At 43.3% G+C, this 23,874-nt stretch overlaps 1 protein-coding gene across 1 annotated transcript in view; it reads right to left on the reverse strand.

Annotated features, from left to right (window-relative positions):
• Positions 1 to 23,874, reverse strand: part of LOC145361306 (raftlin-like) — a 110,972-nt gene that overhangs the window by 45,456 nt on the left and 41,642 nt on the right. The window contains exons 3-4 of the mRNA XM_080216962.1: positions 23,500 to 23,674; positions 8,026 to 8,134 (exon numbers count right to left, since the gene is read on the reverse strand). Coding sequence (XP_080073088.1) covers positions 8,026 to 8,134; positions 23,500 to 23,674 — 284 coding nt within the window. The remainder of the gene's footprint in view (positions 1 to 8,025; positions 8,135 to 23,499; positions 23,675 to 23,874) is intronic.

The following is a 23,874-nucleotide window of genomic DNA, read 5'->3' on the forward strand; positions in this document are numbered from 1 at the left end:
CCAAACACTGAGCCCATTTATTATGATACTTCATGGTGACAGTTTTAAAACTACCCAATAGCAAGGATGTCCAACAAAACCGAAGATGGCAGAAAAATGAAAGCTGTCCAATAATGGGGAAGAATCAGAAGGAAAAGTGCCAACAGAGTTCCAAGACAGTCAATTAATAGTAACAGACAGTGATCGGAAAAGGCCTACCTCTACCCAAATGCATTGACCATATAGAGGCAAAACTGCAGATTCAACAGGTAAAGGACCGAATCAGGATTAGCTCAGAAACCTGATAAAGAACAAGTCAGCACACTCCTCTATTCGATTGGCAGCATTGCAGCTGACGTTGTATTAAGATAGGGTGTTAATAAGGACACGACAACCTCTGAAAAGGCCATTAAGACCTTTAATTCATATTTCAGTCTTCAGAGGAACATTATTAGAAACCAGATGGGATTTAACAGGCGCACTCAGGAATCCAATGTAAGTGTTGACTTTTCTATTAATGACCAGTATCATTTGGCTGATAGCTGCAAGTATGAAACTCTAAAGGATGAACTCATCCAAGAATGCATTGTGGTGGCAGCACTTGATGACGCCTTATCTGATTTCGTACTATCCAGGGAAGATCTTACATTGTCCAAGGCAGTGCAATTTGTAAGGCAGGCTGAGCTATGGAAATACAACTGAGTTTTCATTTGGACTGAAAGAGAACCTTTATGGACCCGTATCACTCAGTCTGCTTTTGTGAACACCGGAGGTGCCAGTGCGCCCACTAAAAAGCAGACGCAGAACAAAGAGGAGGCAATCACCGCTGTTATCCAGTGATCTGGGTGAGGTGCCAAAAAAAACCCACCTGCATGAAGACTGTCCTGCCACAAATGCAAAGTATCATTCCTGCGCGAGGTGGGGTCATTGTAAAGTAGTATGCCACAGCAAAAAGCTGCCTACTCCAAGATTTAGAGGGAGACTAATTACAGTGCCATCCTACGTTGAAGTTAAATCTCAAGGGGACTTCTGGAGTCCAGATACCAGAATCATTGACCACAATGGCAATTTTAAATGAGGCATGGAAAGAAGTGTCAATTCTCTCTGATACAGGACAGAGGCTGAAGCCTGAGTTTCTCTAGCCACCTACCATTCAACACCATGGTCCAGGGGGCTTCCCACTGAAAGTGCAAGGCAGACAAATGAGGGAAATTATAAGGAAAGAGAACTAACAGAATTTTGTTATGTTTTCCAAATTCAGGAGTGCTCATTACTTAGCCGGAGTGCCTGCTCAGATTTGTGACATATAAAAGTAGGGAGGTCTTGCTGCAGCTGTATAGGGCATTGGTGAGGCCGCAGCTGGAGTACTGTGTGCAGTTTTGGGCGCCGCACCTGCGCAAGGATATTTTGGCCCTGGAGGGAGTGCAGAGGAGGTTTACTAGGCTGATACCGGAGTTGAGGGGGTTGAGCTATGAGGAGAGGCTGAATAAACTAGGCTTGTACTCGTTAGAGTTTAGAAGAATGAGGGGAGATCTCATTGAGACGTATAAGATGATGAATGGGATGGATAGGATAGAGGTGGAGAGACTCTTCCCGCTCAAAAAAGACAGTAGGACTAGGGGGCACAGCCTCAAGATAAAGGGGAGGCGGTTTAGAACGGAGTTGAGGAGGAACTTCTTCACTCAAAGGGTGGTGAATCTCTGGAATTCTCTGCCCGTTGAAGTGGTGGAGGCTGCCTCGCTAAATATTTTTAAGAAGCGGGTTGATGGGTTCTTGATAAGAGAGGGGATTAAGGGTTATGGGGAGAGGGCGGGAAAGTGGAACTGAGCCACAACAGATCAGCCATGATCTTATTGAATGGCGGGGCAGGCTCGAAGGGCCAGATGGCCTACTCCTGCTCCTATTTCTTATGTTCTTATGTTCTTATATTCACACAGTGGAAGAGCTGAAAACCAGGACAAACTCGATCAATTCCAGAGGGAATGTCGAAAGCTATTCACAGGTCTGGGGAACTCCCAAAATTTAGCTTAGAGTGAAATGTTTATTCTTCAAAATACTGGAGACAATAGATCGACAACTGAAGGTGATATCTCCAGGAACACAACCCACTTCTTGGTGCTCAGGCATGGTGCCCACCACACATGTGTGTGGACTTCACAGAGTTGAACAAGACAGTAAAAAGGAAGGTCTACCCTATAGCATATGTCAGCAAAAGATTGGCGAAGCTTGTGAAGAGATCAATCTTCATTTAACTGGATGCAAAAAGTAATTTGACTTGATTTGATTGGATTTATTATTGTCACATGTACTAGTATACAGTAAAAAGTATTGTTTCTTGTGTGCTATACAGATAAAGCATACCATTCATAGAGCACATAGAGAAGGAGACGGTGCAAAAATGGTGTTACAGTCATAGCTAGGGAAAGATCAATTTAATTACAGTTTCCTTGAACAGTGTGTGTTGGAGCCAACGAGGGAGCGAGCTATCTTAGATCTGGTGTTATGTAATGAGGCAGGTAGAATTAGGGACCTTGTGGTGAAGGATCCTCTTGGGAAGAGTGATCATTGTATGGTGGAGTTTCTGATGCAGATGGAGGAGGAGAAAGTAGGATCCCGGACCTGTGTCCTTTGTTTGAACAGAGGGGAGTACGATAAGATGAGAGAGGAATTGGCGAATGTAGATTGGGGAAGCAGATTGGGAGGTAGGTCTGCTGAGGAACAGTGGAGGATCTTTAAGGAGATCTTTCTTGGTGCTCAGCAGAAATTTATTCCGATGGTAAAAAAGGATTGTAGGAGGAGAGATAATCAGCCGTGGATAATGAAGGAGATAAAGGAGAGTATTAAATTAAAAGCTGAAGCGTTTAGAGTGGCTAAGAGTAGTGGGCGAGAAGAGGATTGGGAGAGGTTTAAATATCAACAAAGAATGACGAAGAAGTTGATAAAGAAAGGAAGGTTAAACTATGAAGCTGGGCTAGTGCTAAATATAAAAAAGAATAGTAAGAGTTTTTATAAATATATAAAAAGGAAGAGGCTGGCTAGGGTGAATGTTGGACCCTTAGAGGATGAGAGGGGGGATTTAGTGGTGGGGGATGGGGAAATGGCTGAGGCCTTGAATAACTTTTTTGCTTCGGTCTTCACAGAGGAGGACGCGAATAGTTTGCCGGGTGTTAACGATGGAAAGATGGTAGGAGTGGAGGGCCTGAACGACATTATTGTTACTAGAGAGGCAGTGCTCAACAGACTAGAGGGACTGATAGTGGACAAGTCCCCAGGACCGGATGGAATGCATCCAAGGGTTCTGAAAGAAATGGCGGAGGTGATAGTGGATGCCTTGGTGATTATTTTCCAAACCTCGCTGGATTCCGGGGAAGTGCCAGAAGATTGGAAAACGGCTAATGTTATGCCACTGTTGAAAAAGGGTAGAGGCAAAAGGCAGGGAATTATAAGCTGGTTAGTTTAACGTCTGTTGTAGGAAAAGTGCTTGAATCCGTAATCAAGGAGAAAATAGCGAGGCATCTTGAGGAGAATTGTTTGATAGAGCAGACGCAGCATGGTTTCGTTAAGGGGAAGTCGTGTCTGATGAATATATTGGAATTCTATGAGGTCTAGGGCGGTGGGTAGAGGGGAACCGGTGGATGTGGTGTTTCTTGATTTTCAGAAGGCGTTTGATAAGGTACCTCACAAGAGGTTGTTACAGAAGGTAAGGGGGCATGGAGTTGGGGGTAGGGTGTTAGCGTGGATAGAGGACTGGTTGTCAAATAGGAGGCAGAGAGTGGGGGTCAATGGGTGCTATTCGGATTGGCGGATGGTGACTAGTGGAGTGCCCCAGGGGTCGGTGCTGGGGCCTCAGCTTTTTACCATTTATATAGATGATCTGGAGGAGGGAACCGAGTGTAGGGTGTCGAAATTTGCTGATGACACCAAGATTGGTGGAACGGCAAATTTCGCGGAGGGTGTGGAGAGTCTGCAGAAGGATCTAGATAGGCTGGGCGAATGGGCCAGGAACTGGCAAATGGAATTTAATGTTGGCAAGTGTGAGGTGGTCCACTTTGGTAGGAATAATGGTAGGAAAGACTATTACTTACGGGGCGAAAAACTGCAGCAGGTGACGGTGCAGAGGGACCTGGGGGTCCTTGTGCATGAGTCGCAAAAACCCAGCCTACAGGTGCAGCAGGTGGTCAGGAAGGCAAATGGGATGCTGGCCTTCATAGCGAGGGGGATTGAATATAAAAGTAGGGAGGTCTTGCTGCAGCTGTATAGGGCATTGGTGAGGCCGCAGCTGGAGTACTGTGTGCAGTTTTGGTCGCCGTACTTACGCAAGGATATTTTGGCCTTGGAGGGAGTGCAGAGGAGGTTTACTAGGCTGATATCGGAGTTGAGGGGGTTGAGCTATGAGGAGAGGCTGAATAAACTAGGCTTGTACTCGTTAGAGTTTAGAAGAATGAGGGGAGATCTCATTGAGACGTATAAGATCATGAATGGGATGGATAGGACACAGGTGGAGAGGCTCTTCCCGCTCAGAAAGGACAGCAGGACTAGGGGGCACAGCCTCAAGATAAAGGGGGCGGGGCAGTTTAGAACAGAGTTGAGGAGGAACTTCTTCACTCAAAGGGTGGTGAATCTCTGGAATCTCTGCCCGTTGAGGTGGTGGAGGCTGCCTCGCTAAATATTTTTAAGACGCGGGTTGATGGGTTTTTGATAAGCGAGGGGATTAAGGGTTATGGGGAGAGGGTGGGAATGTGGAACTGAGCCACGACAGATCAGCCATGATCTTATTGAATGGCGGGGCAGGCTCAAAGGGCTGGATGGCCTACTCCTGCTCCTATTTCTTATGTCCTTATGTGCAACAGCTGCAATTCCTGACCCCACTTCAGTGCACAGCCAGGCCTCTGAGGCTTCGCCTATTGTTCACTCATTCGTGAACTTGAAAGCTAAGAGGCAACATCAACGGCAGAAAAATCTATGTGTAAATGAGGACAAGTACTTTCAAACACGGGTTTCTTGATGGGCGTTTAATAGCACATATGCTGACGAAGATTCCAGTCTTGCAGTCATCCTTATAGAGAGTTAACACAAGAACATTAATTCAATACAGCTGTTTGGTTCTGACCAAGCAGCGGTGAAGGCATGAACTATCATTCCTTTTTACTTTGAGCCTTCAAGAGAGCAGTTTGATGGATTCTGCATCTCCTTCACCCACGGAACAAGTTTTTATACTTAAGATGTGACACTGAATAACAGGATAAAGAACATCACTCTTTATCCTGGCAGCAGTCTCCTCCATCATGACTTTCCAGCTACATTTTGGATGCATAATTTTGACATTTGTCAGAGAGAATTAAAGCTGTTTTATAAAATGGAAGTGAAATATAAATGTTAAATAATTACAGGTTACTGAGTTACCATGCAATTACTATAAATGATGGTGTCGTCATGATGGGCTGTATATTCACTTATCCTTATATACTTCAGAGCAGGGATTCTTTCTCTTTAGGTCTGAGAATATGTGTAAATACAAAATGATAGTAGAGAATATAAGAAATTAAACATGTCTTTTTGTGCTGCAGAAAAGTATTACTTTGGTTGATTTTGAGAAGTGACTGAGCTGCCACAGACACCAATATTACAGATGCATCTCGGTGATGGTTGACCGTAGAATATAAATGCTGCTGGGCTTATTTCCACAGGTGGCATAGATCAGAGCTCACACAAGCCATTAAAGCACACTTATGATTTACAACCTAGGTCTCTCCCATTCTGAGCATCTAAACATTATTCTTGGAAAATCAGGGGAGAAATGTGTTGGGATCAGAGCTATAAAGACTTACACCAATTCTCTAGAGGCAAGACGTGCCATTGGCTGCTATCTGGATACCCTGCATCACACGCTTCATTGATAATAATTGGCTGACTGCCCCTGGGGAATCTGCACAGCATCACTAGAAGCAGGGCTATGCAAAGGAGTTTCTTTCCCTCTGCCTATTGGCAACTTAAACCAAATTTCTCTGCAACCTCAATTGAAAGCAGAGACATTAACTGGCTGTATGCCAGAAAACTATCCCCATCATCAGTACATTACTAGGACCTTCATTATAGTTCAAACTAGGCAGAGCTTTGGCAAGCTAACAGGAGAACTGAAGGGGAGTTACATATCTGATGAAAATGCCATATATGAACGTGGAAAGCACCCAGATGTTGAATACAGTGGGGTTGAGTTAGATAGCACTTAAAAACAGGTATGGGAATGACACTGCAACTATATACTGCCTGCTTGAGTGATCTTTATATCCAGCAAGCATTAAGCATACTGGTCACTGATCAGGCAGCTACAGAAAAGCAAACTTGTGAGGAGCTATAGCACCACACAAAGCTGACCTGCATCTCTTAAACTTGCTGCGAGTCACAGCTGAAGAGAATCAAATCTGAGAAAGAATGAGGAATGGTGCAACAGGAGGGAGAGTGGGATCCAAGATTTTCAGATGCCATACTGGAGGTATTGGTGCAGGAGGTGGAAAGGAAGAGGGATGCTCTGAACAACTACGGGGGAAGAGGGCCCTTTAGACATGGTCAAAAAGCAGTGGAACTAGAAATCCATGGAAGTTAATGCACGAAGTCCAGCCCAAGGACTTGAAAGCAGTGCAAGAAGTTCAATGAGCTCACATGAGTGCCATAATGTACCAATTGAATTAGTAGCCTCAGCCATTGTTCAGATCACCACACAACCAACACTCATCTCCCAATTATTTCAATCAGGTCTCATAGCTCACACTCATAGCTTCACCTCAATTTCAAACACCTACTACTGCTGCAAGCATCACACACAGATCTTACAGCTTGCAAACATGGCCAGTGACCCTCTTCACTCGCTCTTACAGGACAAGACGGAGTACAATCAAAAGCAGCAAAGGGAGATGATTGTGGTTATTGGAGGTCAATCATCTCAGCCTTAGGACATCACTGTTGAAGTTCCTCAGGGTTATGTCCTAGGCCAACTATTTTCATCTGCTTCATCATAAAGCTAGAAGTGGAAGCAGTCCATGTCAGAATACAGCAAGACCTGGACAACATTCAGGCTTGGGCAAGTACAAGTGGCAAGTAACATTCACACCAACACAAGTGGCAGGTTTTTGTTTATTCATTCATCGGACATGGGTGTCACTGGCTGGCCAGCATTTATTGCCCATCACTAGTTGCCCCTTGGAAGGCACTTGAGAGTCAACCACATTGCTGTGGTTCTGGCATCACATGTAGGCCAGACTGGATAAGGACGACAGATTTCCTTCCCTAAAGGATATTAATCGACCAGGTGGGTTTTTCCGAAAATCGACAATGGTTTCATGGTCATCAGTAGATTATTAATTGCAGATATCTTTTATTGAATTCAAATTTCACCATCTGCCGTGGCAGGATTTAAACCCAGGTCCCCAGGGTTAGCTGAGTTTCTGGATTAATAGTCTAGTGATAATACCACTAATGAGCATTTCCAACAAGAGAGAGAAATTCCTTTTAATATTCAATGGGATTACCACCATTGAATCCCCACTCTCAGCATCTTGAGGGCTACCAGAAGCTGAACTGAATTAGCCATTTAAATTCTATGGCTCCAGAAACAAGTCAGGGGCTGGGAATTCTGTGGAGAATAACTCACCTACTGACTCCCAAAGAGGTTTACAGAGATCATTGGCTGGGACACTGAGCTCCGAATGGCATCACCGGCCTCAAAAAGGAACACATAGTTTACATCATGGTCTGCTTACTTAGTTACTTTTAGCAAGTGTTGACTGCAAGTGTGCAAACATCTGCAACAACATGGCATCTGGCCTGATCTGCCACACAAGTATGTTCATGTGTAATGATGTTAAGGGCATATGTAGTGTACATAAAACAAGTGATAATAAGCCCAATTTCCTGTCTATTGTGTTCTAGGGAATTTACTTAGCTCACAGTTTGTAAGACTGCAAATAAGTAAATTCAAAACCATTTTTTGGTCCATGAATACAAACTAATTTTCTTAAGAAGAGGGGAAAAAATGAATTAAACTCTTACTTTTTGAAGAAATTCTTCTAGCCCCTTTGATTTAGGAAGTTGGTTGGACAGCAAACTCAATTCCACTTCAAGGCTGCATGGTTCACTCTTGGCATTATTCTCTTCAGAGCTGAGAAGATTAGAGAAAAATAATGGGTTATGGTGATCCTCAAAGATGCTCTTAGTAACATTCAATTTAAGACATCAGTTTTAATTTATTTTGTTTCTTCCCCGACCCTAAGGCACATTATTTTCTCCCTCATAATCACAAACAAATCACTCTTCAAACAGGCATTTACTTGACTGAAGCAGATTATGTTGGAACATCTGGACTTGTGATTGACCACCCAGTTAAACAATGCTCCGACCTCACCCTCAGCTGGGATTCTCCAGTCCCCCTGCTGCAAATAGTGGGGCACATGAGACAGGAGGATTTCAGCCCATGTTGTTCTCTACAAAAACTCTTTCGCAACAATGCATAAATTGGTGAAAATCCAACAAACAAGTTGATATTACAGGATTGTTATATAGGTATGCTTTTTGTTTATTCATTCATATGATGTGGGCATCGCGGGTTAGACAAACATTTTTTGCCCATCCATAATTGTCCTTCAGAAGGTGGTGGTGAGCTGTCTTCTTGAACTGCTGCAGTCCATATGGTGTTGGTACACCTACAGTGCTGTTATGGAGGAAATGTGCACATATTTTCCTGGGAATTTTTTATTCAGATGATTGGACTACTGGACAAACAGTTACAACTATTTTCATTTAATACCTTCTTTTTCAGACAGAGATTGAATCATAAATCAAATCAAATACCTATAAATGCTATTAAAATACTCCAGTTGTTCCAGTAATGTTAAATTGGATTACTGATTTTAAAAAAATCACCTAAAATATGGAAATTATTTTTCACTAGCTTTTCTGCTTCTAGTTTTCCTTTAACTCCTTCATGATCACATTTGCTCCCCCACTGAGAATCAGTCATTCAGCCAACAGTCCCAATCTCCCAGCCAAGAGAAAGCAGGGCTTCTTCAAAACTCCACGTCCATTTACAATCTTACAAAGTGAAAAATTAGGACAATGACTAAATGCTTTTGCTCCAAAATAAACTCTTCTTGATACTTGCTATCTAGCAAATTCAACATTGCCTTCAAAACTTGGAGCAAACAGTATAGAGCATTGTTTCTACACAATGATTCCATTATCGGACAGCCACATATTGGCAACATTGTGCAGGTACATTTGACAGTCATTTGCAGCTATGTTATGTGCTCAGTTAACCTGGAATTCCCTGGAATTCACTTGCATAAGTCAACTGATGATTTTCTATCCGGTGGTCGTTTCCTCCTGAACAGTCTCATCTGTCTCCCGGTGTTTGCAAAGCAACTTCTATGCTCTTTAACATTAGCTTTAGGCACATAATAAAATTACCCCAAGGTGTTGTGGGCAGTAAGGAATGTCAAGATTACAACATGCAGGATATACTTAAAGTCAACATTTGGTTCTCATATCCTGTAAGAAGTTTTCTTTCCCCCTTCCCATCTGGTGCTTTCCATAATGATAAAGCTTAAATTACTATGCTTCTAAATAGCTAACCATTTAATGCCGGACTGCCTTTAAAGGAAGATTGTTGAAATAATTCTTGTGGTGGGACATCATGAGGGGGCACTGAGCTGAGGTAGACATTTTCACACAGAGTACAAGGAAAGAACAGGGAGAGAGTCACCTTATACCTCTCACCATGGGCTACTTACATGAGCGCTGGCGCCTAGAGCCAGTGCACTTGGTCCACAATGGTATCCAGATTCTGGGAGGCGGGATGCCGTCTGCTGTTATACAAGGTTTTCAGAGCCTGATTACTGATATTAGGAGTGACAGACCACTCATTAAATGTCACACCAAGGCATATGTACATATGAATATATGAACAAGGTGCAGCAGGAGGCCATTCAACCCCTTAAGCCTGTTCTACCACTTAATAAGATCATGGCTGATCTAATAGTAACCTCAAATCTGCATCTAGCAGGGCCGGCCTCCAGCAAGAGCTGGAGGTGCCTGGCATGGGGTTTTTTTTTGCGGACAGCAACACTGTTGCTAATTTAACTAATAATAATGAGCGTACATGAGAATACATACATACATGAATACATACATGACAGCATACATGAGAATCTTCAGATCGTATTAGGAACTACAAGACAGGCTCTCTGAGCAGAAACCCAAATGGAAATGAACCACAAACCTGAATTCAAAATCATCACTATACTGATGTAATGTCAGACACTGACCATGAGTTAATCTGGGACTCCCAACTTATTATCATATGTGCTGAGGAAGATTCCAGTCTTGTGAGTCACCTGATGAAGGAGCAGTGCTCCAAAAGCTTGTGATTCCATCTTTTGCCAGCCCCAATAGAATCCCGACCATAAAGCTGGAAACATGCACCAGATTTACAGAGGAAGTGAGCTGGCAGATTTGTGGATTTTCAGCCTTATAGACACCAAGTGAACTTGTATTTTAATTCCAACTGGGCTTGGGTAATTCTACATTCACAGTGATTTATTGGTAAAGTTTTGTGGAGAAATAAGGAGATACCAAGCAGTAAACTACTACTTAACATGTTGTGAATTAGAACACCATTACAATATAAACCTTCCAAGGCTGCTGAATTTAATATGTGATAGTTCAGTTACGTTGTCATTTTTGCAGTGGAGCAATGCGGTTTCTGCATCAACCTCAAGCAAAAATTGTATTGTCATTAATACTGTGCTGATTTCTGGTAAACGATGCAATTACACTTTGGGGAAATAACTTCACACTGCTTTGGGTCTACTTCAACTGGATTATAATTGCAAGCACAGTGAAATCATTATTTTAAATTTCCAGCTTGATTCATCTTTTTAAATGTTTAGTGCTAATCAAGGAGCTTATCAGTTTTATTTTTGAGATAATAGGAATAGAAGTGGGGAGAGCGATTCTTCCATCCCATTGCAATGAGTGCAATGAGCCAAGAGACTTCAGTGGGACCAGATTAGCACAATCCGTGCTGGGCATCCGACCCCGAGTGCTTCTCCCAGCACTAGATTCCTGATACCATCAGCTCCTTGCCAGAAATAGGAGCAAATCTGCATTAGGTATACATAAGAAGGATTTTAATATAACTTAAATATGATTAGCAGGCTTGGCACTGAAGTGTCTGGGAACACTAGCCTCTCCCCTCCCCCGCCAGGAGTGGTTCATTCCAATGGGGTTTACAGTAGGTCACCACTTTTGGGAAGCTAGCAGCCCAACCCCACTGGAGTGAAGGGGAGCAACTGGGGCCCCCAGAGGATTGGGCAGGGGGAGGGTGCCCCCTGGATGCTGGCACTTTGGCAGTGCCAGCCTGGGCCCCCGGCACTGTAAAAGGGGCAAAATACCAATGCCCAGTGGGTACCTTGGCACTGCCTACTATGCCTGAGGCAATGCCAAGGGAGCAGGGCCTGGTGGAGGTGGGGCAATCAGTGGGGGTGAGGGCTCCCTCTGCCACTTGCCACTCTGCAGTTGTGACTGGTAGGGGAAGGAGGGAGGCCAGCGATCAGGGTGGGCTTAGTGGAGATGGGGGGTTGGGGGGAGTGTGTGTAGAGGGAGGCAGGGACTGCGGTGGCGGGGGGGTAGTTTAGCACTGTGGGGGGGTCGGGGTCATGACGGCGGAGGGGGGGTGGGATCGGGTGGGGGGGGGTGTCGTGGCTGGGCCTGAATATAGTCAGGGGGTCAGTGATAGGGCCGTGGGGAGCTGGAAAGCCAGTGTTGTGAGGTCACGAGGCTGGCCAGTGATTGAGCTGATTCAGGCTAGTGGGCACTGCAATCCACAGAAGGAGATTCATTTTGAAATTCCCGCTGAAAAATCAGCGTGATTCACTCCAGATTTCACATGAATTTGGCACTTAGAGTTTTTTTGGAAGAATCGCCCCACCTTATTTATCCTGTCTCATCAGACAGCAGCAGTGTAATTCAATTCTGCCAGCTCACCCCAGACTAAAGATGGTATCTAACTGGTATTTTAACAATAAAAGGGTCAATGTAAAACTCAATGTTTCATTATTCTTCCTATTTATATCACAATATTCTTTATAGTATATGAAAGACTTGCCGTAAGAAGTTCACAGTCAAAACCAGTTAGTTTTTAATAATGTTAAAAGTTGGGGTCAGACTGCATAATGAGGTATGTGTTCCACTCTGTCATTTTAAATGTGAAGAAATTCAATCCATACTTGTATACTTTCTTCTGTTAATATTGGCAAAGGGCAAAAAATATACTCAATGCCAAAAATAGGTAATACACTTTTTGTGTACATCATAGCTTAGAAATTGGATTGTGGCAGGAGTGAAGCCTGAACTAGGTGCAGCACATGTGCCTAAAGAGTCCAGGGGCAGCACTATAAAACAAAGTTTATTTATTAGTCACAAATAGGCTTACATTCACACTGCAATGAAGGTACTGCGAAAATCCCCTGGTCGCCACACACCAGCGCCTGTTTGGGTGCACTGAGGGAGAATTTAGCATGGCCAATTCACCTAACCTGCACATCTTTGGATTGTGGGAGATATTTAGAGCACCCGGAGGAAACCCATACAGACACAGGGAGAATGTGCAAACTCCACACAGACAGTGACACAAGCCGGGAATCGAACCCGGGTTGCTGGCACTGTGAGGCAGCAGTGCTAACCACTGTGCCACCTCAATGATATTCTGCTGGTTTCACTTGCATGTTACCAATTGTCACTTCCATTCCATTCTCCCAGTTTCTCAATCTCCATCACATTTGTTCTGATGTTGCAATCTTCCACAGCAGCAATTTTTCCTCAATGAAGGGTTCCCACCCAACATAGAAAGCAAGAGCATGATTAGGCCATTTGGCTCTTTGAATGTGTTCCACCATTCAATATGATCATGGCTGATCCTGTATCTCAAAACCATACCTCCGTGCTGTTCCCACCCCCTTCATACCTTTAGAGTCTAGAAATCTATCTATTCTTTTCAAATATATATTCAGTGACTTGCCCTCCACAGCCTTCTGTGGTAGAGAATTCCACAGGTTCACCACACTCTCAGTGAAGCTCATCTCAGTCTCATCAATGGCCTACCATGTATCTGAAACAGCCCCCAACCCCCACCTGCTTCAGGGCGCCTTACCATGCAAACACAGGAGATGTAACACTTGTCCTATTGCCTCCTCCCTTTTCATCATCCAAGACAATAATGGGAATAGTATTCAATGGTAGTTGATCTGTATTTGACTGTGTTGGCCTGTTCACTAATCAATGTAGCTGTGTTTGATTGTTAAAGCCTGAGGGTAGGGCTAGAGAGTTAAAACCACTAAATGTTTCAGAAAGGATCTGGCTGAGATATGAGATCTGTGTGTACAAACTCATGTCTTACATATGTATTTACAAAATCCTGCAAGCTCTGAGAGGTTTTAAATTTCTGTAAATGAACTGTTTGGATTTAGAAGTCGAGTCTCTCTGCGTGCTCTGCAATAAATTAGATATGCAGCAATCCAATGAGTACATAAATCCAAATACTCCTTCCAAGTGGAATAGTGATTCACTTATCTTTCTTTCAATTTTTTATATATGTGTTGCATTTGATGTTAATGCTGTGACCTCTACATTGTGAAGGGCAAACATGGACTGGGTGACTGCTTTGCGAAATACCTCCATTCAATTTGCAAGCATGACCCTGAGCTTCCTGTCGCTTGTCATTTTAATTCTCCACCCTACTCCAACACTGACCTTTCTGTCCAAGGCCTGTTACAGTGTTCTGATAAAGTTCAACGCAAGCTCAAGGGACTGCATCTTATCTTTCGCCTTGGCACACTGGACTCAACTTTGAGTTGAATAATTTTGGATCATAACCCCTGCCTCCATCTGGTTCTATGTGGGAGTTATGTTTTTTGTTCTGGTTTGTTTCTTTCTTTATTCCTTTATCTTGTATTTAGATGGATGATCTAAACATACCTCCTTGTCTTTGCATCATGAAATCTCATGTTAATTAACACAAGATAGGTTCTCACCCTATCACAGAGCTAACCTGTTGTTTTTCTTTCCCCCTTCCCCTTAAAAACTCTTACATTCCTGTCTTCCGTCTGTTGGAATATGTTAACTCTGCTTCTGTGGGAGTCCACTACCTGTGTCTGCATGGATTTCCTCCCGCAGTCTGGAAGATGTGCTGGTTAGGTGCATTGGCCGTGCTGAATTCTCCCACGGTATTAACAAACAGGTGCCAGAGTGTGGCGACTGGGGATTTTCACAGTAACTTCATTGAAGTATTAATGTAAACCTATTTGTGACACTAATAAAATATATCATATCATATTGATGAGTATGTCCGGGCTTTTTATTTTGGATGAACTTGTTTAAGTTACAATTATCATTCCCATTATTTTCTATTAACTCCAGGCAATGATCCTGATGTGTGTTTTTTTTTGTCCAATAAAACCTGGCCTATGTTTGACCAGATATCCGCTTGCCTCAGTGCTGGCACTCTTGCCTATGCATTTGAAGACTTCAGCTTCAAGTCTTATTCCTCAATTTGATTGCACATTCTAAGCTGACACTTCTGTGCAATGTTGAAGGAGAGCCACATTGGTTGGAATCTTCTGCTCTCGCCGGTGGGGAGCCTGGAGGCAGCAGGATGTGTAATGAGACAGGACAGTAACATACCTGCACCTGTCGCCATCTCATGTCTGTAAGAATTAAGTTCTGGTCAGAAAGGCCTAACGATAAGCTTTTCCAACCTGCCACCAGTTGAGGACCTTAAGTGGCCATTTAATGACCACTTAAGAGCCTTGTGGTGTGTGGACCTGTTGCCAAGAGGCACGCATAGCAGCCTGCCACCTCATGGAGATGTGGAGGATCACCCTCAATCAAAGGCATTCAGTAACTGATCAAGAAATCAAGCATCAGGAAATGGCCAACACCCTGGCCTTTCTGTCAACCACCCGCCTCCCTCACATCCATCTCCCTGTGGACCCTCAGCCTGCAATAAGGAACCCAATTACCTTCCTGTGGTTGGGGCTGCTCCCTAGTCCTTGGTCACTGTCCTTCATGGTTCCAGCCACGGCCTCCCAGTGAAGTTGCTGAGCACAGTTCAAAGGTGCTGGTCTCTGATTGGCCAGCCCTGCAGCTCTTGGTAGGCAAGGCTCCCATTCCCAGGGTTTTGGTTTCAGGGGAAGGCCTGCCACTGCCTGACTGGTTTGTGGTTCAGGAGGCCTTCCTGAAAAGAGGCAGCATGGGTCTCTTGCTGGCAGATTAGACCCTCGACACTTCAACAAGATTCTGCCCATTGGCAGAACTATAATCTTTTTAATGGCACATTAAAGTTTAAAGTTAAAGTTTATTTATTAGTGTCACAAGTTGGCTTACATTAACACTGCAATGAAGTTACTGTGAAAATCCCCTAGTCACCACACTCCGGTGCCTCTTCGGGTACTCTGAGGTAGAATTTAGCAAGGCCAATGCACCTAACCAACTCATCTTTTGGACCAAAGCGACCGCTGCTTTTTCCAGAGGACAGAAGAATTTCATGATCTTATGGTTTACTAAGGAAGTTGAATCTCTGGTGAAGAGGAAGGAGAGTAACAGGATTACAGAGTATTGGGCTAATGGAAGGACTCTTGGTAGTGTTGATGAGCAGAGAGATCTCGGTGTACATGTACATAGATCCCTGAGAGTTGGCACCCAGGTTGATAAGGTTGTTAATAAGGTTCACGGTGTGTTAGCTTTTATTGGTAGAGGGATTGAGTTTCGGAGCTATGGGATCATGTTGCAACTGTACAAAACTCTGGTGCGGCCGCACTTGGACTAATGCGTACAGTTCTGGTCGCCGCATTATAAGAAAGATGTGGAAGCATTGAAAAGGGTGCAGAGGAGGTTTACCAGAGAGTTGCCTGGTATGGTGGGAAGGTCTTATGAGGAAAGGCTGAGGGACTTGAGGTTGTTTTCGTTAGAAGAAGGTTAAGAGGTGACCTAATTGATGCATACAAGATGATCAGAGGATTAGATAGGGTGGACAGTGAGAGCCTTTTTCCTCGGATGGTGATGGCTAACATGAGGGGACATAGCTTTAAATTGAGGGGTGGTAATTATAGGGCGGATGTCAGAAGTAGGTTCTTTACTCAGAGGGTAGTAAGGGTATGGAATGCCCTGCCTGCAGCAGTTGTGGACTCGCCAACTTTAAGGGCGTTCAAATGGTCATTGGATAGGCATATAGATAATGTTGGAATAGTTTAGGTTAGAGGGTCATTAGATTGGTTCCACTGGTTGGCACAACATCGAGGGCCGAAGGGCTTGTACTGTCTGTAATGTTCTATGTTCTATGTTCAAACAGTAGCTGAAAGCTCTCCTGTTGCTTCCAGCCATTAATTACTCAGCATCAAATACAGAAATTAACTGGCCTTTTATCACATTGCTGTTTGTAGGATCTTGCTCTGTTGTAAATTGGCTGCAGTTGAGAAGTGACCCATTGTTCATGATGTAATTTGGGAAGTTCTGATGATGCAAAACATGCTATATAAATGCAAATTCTTTCTTTAGTCGCCCTGAGTCATAATGAATTTCCCTGGTCATGGGGCCAAGAACCATCCTCACACCAAACAAATAAAATTTTAAATTAAAGGGCAGCACAGTGGTAGTGGTTATCATTGCTGCTTCACAGCACCAGGGACCTGGTTTTGATTCCCGGCTTAAGTCTAGATTCCTGGCTTAGGTCACTGTCTGTGTGGACTCGGCACGTTCTCCCTATCTCTGCGTGGGTTTCCTCCAGGTGTTTCAGTTTCCTCCCACAGTCTAAATTCTCCCTCAGAGTACCGAAAGAAACACCAGAGTGTGGTGACTAGGGGATTTTCACAGTAACTTCATTGCAGTATTAATGGAAGCCTACTTGTGACACTAATAAATAATCTTGAAATTTAATCAGAAAATGAAGAAATGCTTTTATATAATGCAAAAGTTAGCACCAGAAAGTATAAGTGCTGAGGATGCTACTTGAGTAGAAGTACGTAATTTGAAAGTTTTAAATAATTACTCAGATTGCAAAAAGTTTGAAGTGCGGGGCTTCTGACAACCTGTAAAATTTACTTAACCTTTGCCCTTTACTCTGAAAAACATGATATTAGTCTGGGGTGAGCCTCCAGACCAACAGTTATAGAAATTTCCATTTTAATTATAAGTAACAGGAAACTCTCATTCCTATGTTGCTTGAACAGGCTTTGAAATATTCTTCGACTCTGCCCATTGTAGACAGACTAGAGTTCAAACTCAAGTGTAAATTACATATTGGACACCTTCTCATCCAATTCTTTCTTATTGAATGTCTGCAATCATCAACCATTGGACTCCTAATGAGACTTGAATTTGACTCCTCATCTTGTTAGACTTCCCCTGGAGGGTTACATTGCGTAGTCATGATGTAGACGTGACAGACGGGCATTCGGCCTCTGATCTTCGGGTAAGTGCCCTCCAAGGCGGCCTTCACGACACACGACAGCGCAGAGTTGCTGAGTAGAGACTGAAAGCTAAGTTCCGCACACGAGGACAGCCTCAACCAGGATCTTGGGTTCACGTCACACTATCTGTTACCCCCACAACTTGCCTGGGCTTGCAAAATCTCACTTACTGTCCTGTCTGGAGACAATATACATCTCTTTAACCTATGCTAATGCTATCTCCTCTCACATTGTCTTCATCTTTAAGACTTGAATAGCAGGTTAGCTGTAAAGACTTGCATTCTAATCAGTTTTCAGTAAACTGTGTGTGTCTTTATATGCCCTTCTCTGATCAGAACCTTCCACACATCTGACGAAGGAACAGCGTTTCCAAAAGCTTGTGGGATTACTATCAAATAAGCTGGTTGGACTTTAACCTGGTGTTCTGAGACTCCTTACTGGGGTTACATTGCAGTAGTTGCATCTGAAAAAATGGACAGGATAAAAACATTGGCGGCTAGATTTTGACTTTCTGTGATAGTGTGATAAAGTCAAGATGATAATGAGTTAGCAGCCTACCTTACCTCTCTCTTAGCTATCCCATTTATCTCAAAACAACTGAAAATCAGTTAGAGTTTCCGTTTTGCTCTCAGCTGCATCAAGGAATGAGGTCTGGGGGTCGTTTGCATCAAGTAAATCTTCTGGAGGTCTAGTTAAGAAACAGAACCTACTATGTCAATGAAAATGTCCCGGACAGTTCCACTGCAAATAATCAGCAGGGGAAGAGAAATTCACCGATTCATGTGGTGTGTAGACTTCAGTGGAGGCAGCTGAGTTTTGCACTCGACTGATATCTTTTAAAGGAGACTATCCTGCAGGAGAAATGATGGGAAAAGGCCACTATGTAAGGCCTTTCAACTGTGGGACTGGTAACTGGGTAAAACCCCTCAGACTAGCGCTCAATCCTAACATAATTTTAACTGAAGCACTGCAGATTGCTATATAATCAGTGTGTATAGTTTGTAAAGAACTTTACTCTTGAAAAATCCTGAAATATGTGCAATGTTCTCACTATTGAACTGAAGCACCTCAAAGCGCAACTTGATTTCTGGGGAAAATGTAAAAATCTTTGCACTTCACTGTTCTCACAACCTGAAATATTTGGTAATGTGTCTTTCAGATTAATCCAAATAAAGGAGGTTTTTGCAAAATGAAAAGATTTAGGTCGTGGATTTCAACCTTTTGGCTAAAATCAAGTGTCAGATCAAGCCCAAGATGGGTGCAATGCCTTTTCTTCACAACTTGTCTCTTGTGGGATCAGGAATTGGATTAAATTTGAATTTGGTTTTTGGAGCAAGTAAGGAGATGGATTCAGGCTTGCCTGGCCCAGTCTGCGCATTGGCTTTGTAACTTAAAGAGTGGGTGAGAATTGCAAAAAAAGATTTTATGTCATGGATCCAACCCAAAATCTCCATAGTTTCTAACAGTAAAGCAAACTACATTTGGGTTAAATTAGCAGTCTGGATTCAATTACAGAAAGAATGCACCATATTATTTTTGCCATAATGATGTTAAGAACAGATCATCTTAAACATCATTACTAATTTCAACTCAACATTGTAAAAATGCTGTGGTTTGGAATGAATTACTGTTCCAGAAAACCAACAGCGACGGTAACATTAATTTGATGAAGCCGAGATTCAGTAAACTGAAACTGTAAAGTCCAAACTTGGTCTGCTTAAATGTTACCAATCCTTTCCTCTATCTGTGAACATGCCTTCTATCATCTTGCAAGTGACACTTTTGAGTGATGATATCATGACAGAAGAAAAATTGCAATCCTTTTGGCACACCCCTGCAATAACTTCAATCGGAATACATTTAAAGGGCTGGAAACTAGGCTGAGACACAGATGTGGCTGTTCCAAGCGTTATTTTGGGAATTCTACAGAACCTTGCCAGAGATGGAAATATTTCCAGCAGAAAAGGGAGATCGGGGTGGGAATTCCCATTTTTGACACTCCCACCATCAGTAGCAATGGTCACATAGGTCACATCACCTATTTGCCAAATGGTGGTTGTCATTTAGATGTCTCCCACCAAAATAAATGTTTCAGGTCAGTAAAATCTTTCAATATTTTTATAGTGACAGAGACAGTTCTTTCTAAGGGGAGACCGTCACTACCTCCACTCCTGACATGACGTAATATAACATGTGACATCTCTGGCAGGCATAGGATGCGCTCCAAATTCCAGAGTTACTCAACATTGGCATTCAAAGTAAGGAACCTCCTTCAACCTTGGAAAGCCCACATGGATCAGGGGTGGTTACTCTTGGTGAATGCATTTTTAAAATTCATTTACAGGAAGTGGGCATCGTGAGCTAGGTCAGCGTTTAATGCCCTTCCCTAATTTTCTTTCAGAAGGTGATGGTTAAAGGCCTTCTTGAACTGCTGCAATCCCTGAGGTCTAAGTACACCTGAAGTGTTGTTAGGAAGGGGATTCGAGGGTTATGACCCAACAGCAGCGATGAAACTCTTGTTTCCACGCTTGTCCTAGACTTAGAATATTTTTTGTAAGATCACCCCCCATGGTCTTTAGGCTTTTAATTCCAAAAGTTCTGTTCAGTTTAAATCCTACCATGGTGAACCTACCCTAGGTCTCTGGATTACTAGTGTTGTGACAATCCCACTGACCCACTGCTTCCCCTTAACACTGCGGGGAGATGTGCCCATTCCTATTGACTTTCTCTTCTTTATTATTTGAGAATGAGTATTTTCGTAACTTTTTCCAAATGAAATAAAAACACAAGCAAAGGATAATTTAACAGTAAATTGCCTTCACTAATTGGTGTGTGCTCTGCCTGAAGGCAAGTCCGTGGCTCATTGTCTGCTGATGTTTCATCCTGAACTATTTTCTCCGCAATTTTTGTTAATGGTGGTTTACCAGTACTCTTCATTCTCAGGACAGAGCAAGGAAGCAGGTCTCAAATCTACCTCAGCCATAACGGGAATTGAACCTGGACAGATATTCTGTGTGCCAGCCATCTAAACAAGTGAACTAACCAGTCCTGTATGATATTGATAAATACAAATATTTCAGGTATGTTTATTTATAACTGGGATCACCAGTTTTATTGACTTGAAATGTCACTAAATGACATTTTCCCAAAGTGGTAGATTTGGTATTTATATGATCAGATCATCTCATTGGCTAGCTGTGCTTATAATCTTATTTCCTGGGCTTGGATTTTTCTCAGATAAAAATCTTATTAAAGCCTTCAGTATGAATAGAAAGGTTAAAATAACACATTTTATTTTGGTAATTGGAATACAATTATATTACTAATTATAAAAAAATATACTTTCAGTAATTGCTTCAACCTTAAAATCATTTGTGCATTTTTGCCCCCTTCCAAACATTTTTGGAGTTCTTTTCCCAAGATACTCGCAAGTGAATTAAATGAGCATTTACGGAGGACGTTTTTATTTCTGTGAAACACGTGAAGTTCCCAATTGTTTTCAAATCCAAACTCTGAGCAAATAAAGCGAGGCTGGAACTCTCTGGCTCTTTACGCCGGCAGGATTTTCCAGTCTCACCAACAGCACATCTCCAGCACAGGCTTCACTGCGGCAAGGATGCATTAAGTGGGAAACCCAATTGGCAACAGCAGAACCGGAAGACTCTGCTGCTGGAAATGGCGGGCCACCCCTCAATGCCATGAAATCGTGAGCAGGTTGCTCAGTAAATCCCGCCCACAAAGCCACAAACTGAGCTTGTATTTATAGAAACAGAAAACGGTGGACAACTCAGGAGGTCCATCAGCATCTGTGGAGTGAGAAACAGAGTTAACAGAAGGAATTCTAAACTCTGTGCACAGAGTGCTGACTGAGGTGAGAAAACGGATGTGCAGCTCTCCAGCAGTATACCAGAACGGTGGCTCAGTGGTTAGTACTGCTGCCTCACTTGCCAGGGACCCGGGTTCAATTCTGGCCTTGGGTCACTATCTGTGTGCAGTTTACACATTCTGTGTCTGTGTGGGTTTCCTCTGGGTGCTCTGGTTTCGTCCCACAGTCCAAAGGCATATGGGTTAGGTTGATTGGCCACGCTAAAATAACCTTAGTGTCAGGGGGATTAGCAGGGTAAATATGAGGGGTTATGGGAATAGGGCCTGTGTGGGGTTGTGGTCAAATAGCCTCCTTCTGTACTGTAGGGATTCTATGAATTTTCTCTCCAGATTCTCTGACACTCTGTGCAGAAAATCCAGGTGCCTGGTTTTCACCGTGATACTGGTGGGCCAGGGCTTGATAGAGTCACACAATTGGTTCCACAGAGATCTGGGTGCCATTTTTAAAGCATGCCCGATCAGCACAGGAAGTAATACTACCCACCCCTCAAATCCCCATGGATAGGGAGCCCACAGGCCCCTGGTAGTGCCAGGGTACTGCCCAGGCATGTCTCTCTCTCCCCAGGGGCTATAATTAGCTTTGTGCTACTGACGGATTCCCCTCAACTGCTTCACATTTTTAAATACTGAATGTAAACGTCGTCAAGGAGCTGCTATAATCGATAGTTGGTGGGGGGTGGGGAGGAACAAAGATCAAAGAACAATACAGCACAGGAAACAGGCCCTTCGGCCCTCCAAGCCTGCGCTGCTCATTGGTCCAACTAGACCATTCGTTTGTATCCCTCCATTCCCAGTCTGCTCATGTGGCTATCCAGATAAGTCTTAAATGATCCCAGCGTGTCCGCCTCCACCACCGTGCTTGGCAGCGCATTCCAGGCCTCCACCACTCTGTGTAAAATACGTCCCTCTGATATCTGAGCTAAACCTCGTCCCCTTCACCTTGAACCTGTGACCCCTCGTGATCGTCACCTCCGACCTGGGAAAAAGCTTCCCACTATTCACCCTGTCTATGCCCTACATAAATTTTATACAGCTCTATTAGGTTTCCCCTCATTCTCCATCTTTCCAGGGAGAAAAAACCCAGTTTACCCAATCTCTCCTCATAGCTAAGACCTCCATACCAGGCAACATCCTGTTAAACCTTGTCTGCACTCTCTCTAAAGCCTCCACGTCCTTCTGGTAGTGTGGTGACCAGAATTGGACACAGTATTCCAAATGTGGCCTAACCAATGTTCCATACAGCTGTAACATCAGACGCCAATTTTTATACTCTATGCCCCATTTTATAAAGTTCTTTGTTTTTGGAGGGGGGAGCAGGGGGTGGTGGCATATGGCAAGAACACCCTGTAAGAGCATGTAAAGTTATTAAAATAGACTGAAAGAGTGGAAACATCGTTACATCACCAGGGAGGGGTGGGGTATTCAGAGTGACATCTCACCACCAGATTCATATTTAAATCAGCTACGTGAGATTTTCTGCTGGCATCACAATTTTCACCCGCAGTGAATTCCCAGGGCCTTCCGTGCCCAACATGTTGCCCATGCAGAGGGTAAGGGAGAGGTTTTCCTGGCAAGTCTGTCCCCCAAATCACAGCCAGGTCAGTTTGTTCACATGGTGCGGGATTCTAACTACCACCTGACCATGACAGAACCATTCCATGGTGTTTTTTCAGCATTTTCTATTTCCAGACTAGATATGTTACTTTTACAGGAGGTAAAAGTTAATATTTTGGAGGAAACTACAACATTGGAAGAAGCTATTTATGATCCATATTTTTATTATTTGGTAGCTATTAGGTGTGCAGAATTGAATTATAGGTATTAATTCAGGTAAGTTGTTTTGTCGATGTCGTATTTTTGAATGTCAGTAATACCTGAAGGAGGAAGGACTGTTTTAAAAGCACCGCCAGTCATTTATTGTTATTCTTTCTAATATTGAAGTCCCAAAGTGAGACTTGAACCCACATCTTCTGGCTCACAGACAAGATCCTTATAGCACTGCACCACAAGACACAGAGGCAAATACACGACAAACCAATTAAAAATTTGTAAAGTACAAAATGAAACAATTTTTAACACAAAGACAGTATATTAGTGACCATTTTTATTTAGGCCGCTTTACCTCACTGCTGGTTTGATCAGAATGGCCCTGAACATTTTCTCCTCTGGAGTTTTCTTCTGCACATCAATGGACTGTATGAAGGGATGAAAGCCAGCCAGAACGAAACCCTTCTGGTAAAGTTCCTGTAGCTGAGTGGGAAGATCATGTAAGGAGGAGAGCTTGACTGCAGACGACTCTGTTATTTCAGAAGAGAAGCCACATGAAAGAGAAAGCAGAGCCTTAAGAAATGCATAGGACTAACTTTGGTAAATCATCCAGCAACCCACAATATTTCCACCCTTTTTTTAGTTCAGAAGCTTCCCCTGAATAACACTCATCTTGTTGCACTACAGTCTTACATTGCCTATAAACATATCAGCAACTGTGTGCAGCTTT

The sequence above is a fragment of the Carcharhinus amblyrhynchos genome, chromosome 2 (assembly GCF_965287045.1).
Source record: "Carcharhinus amblyrhynchos chromosome 2, sCarAmb.v2.hapA, whole genome shotgun sequence".
In the NCBI taxonomy this organism is placed as follows: Eukaryota; Metazoa; Chordata; class Chondrichthyes; order Carcharhiniformes; family Carcharhinidae; genus Carcharhinus; species Carcharhinus amblyrhynchos.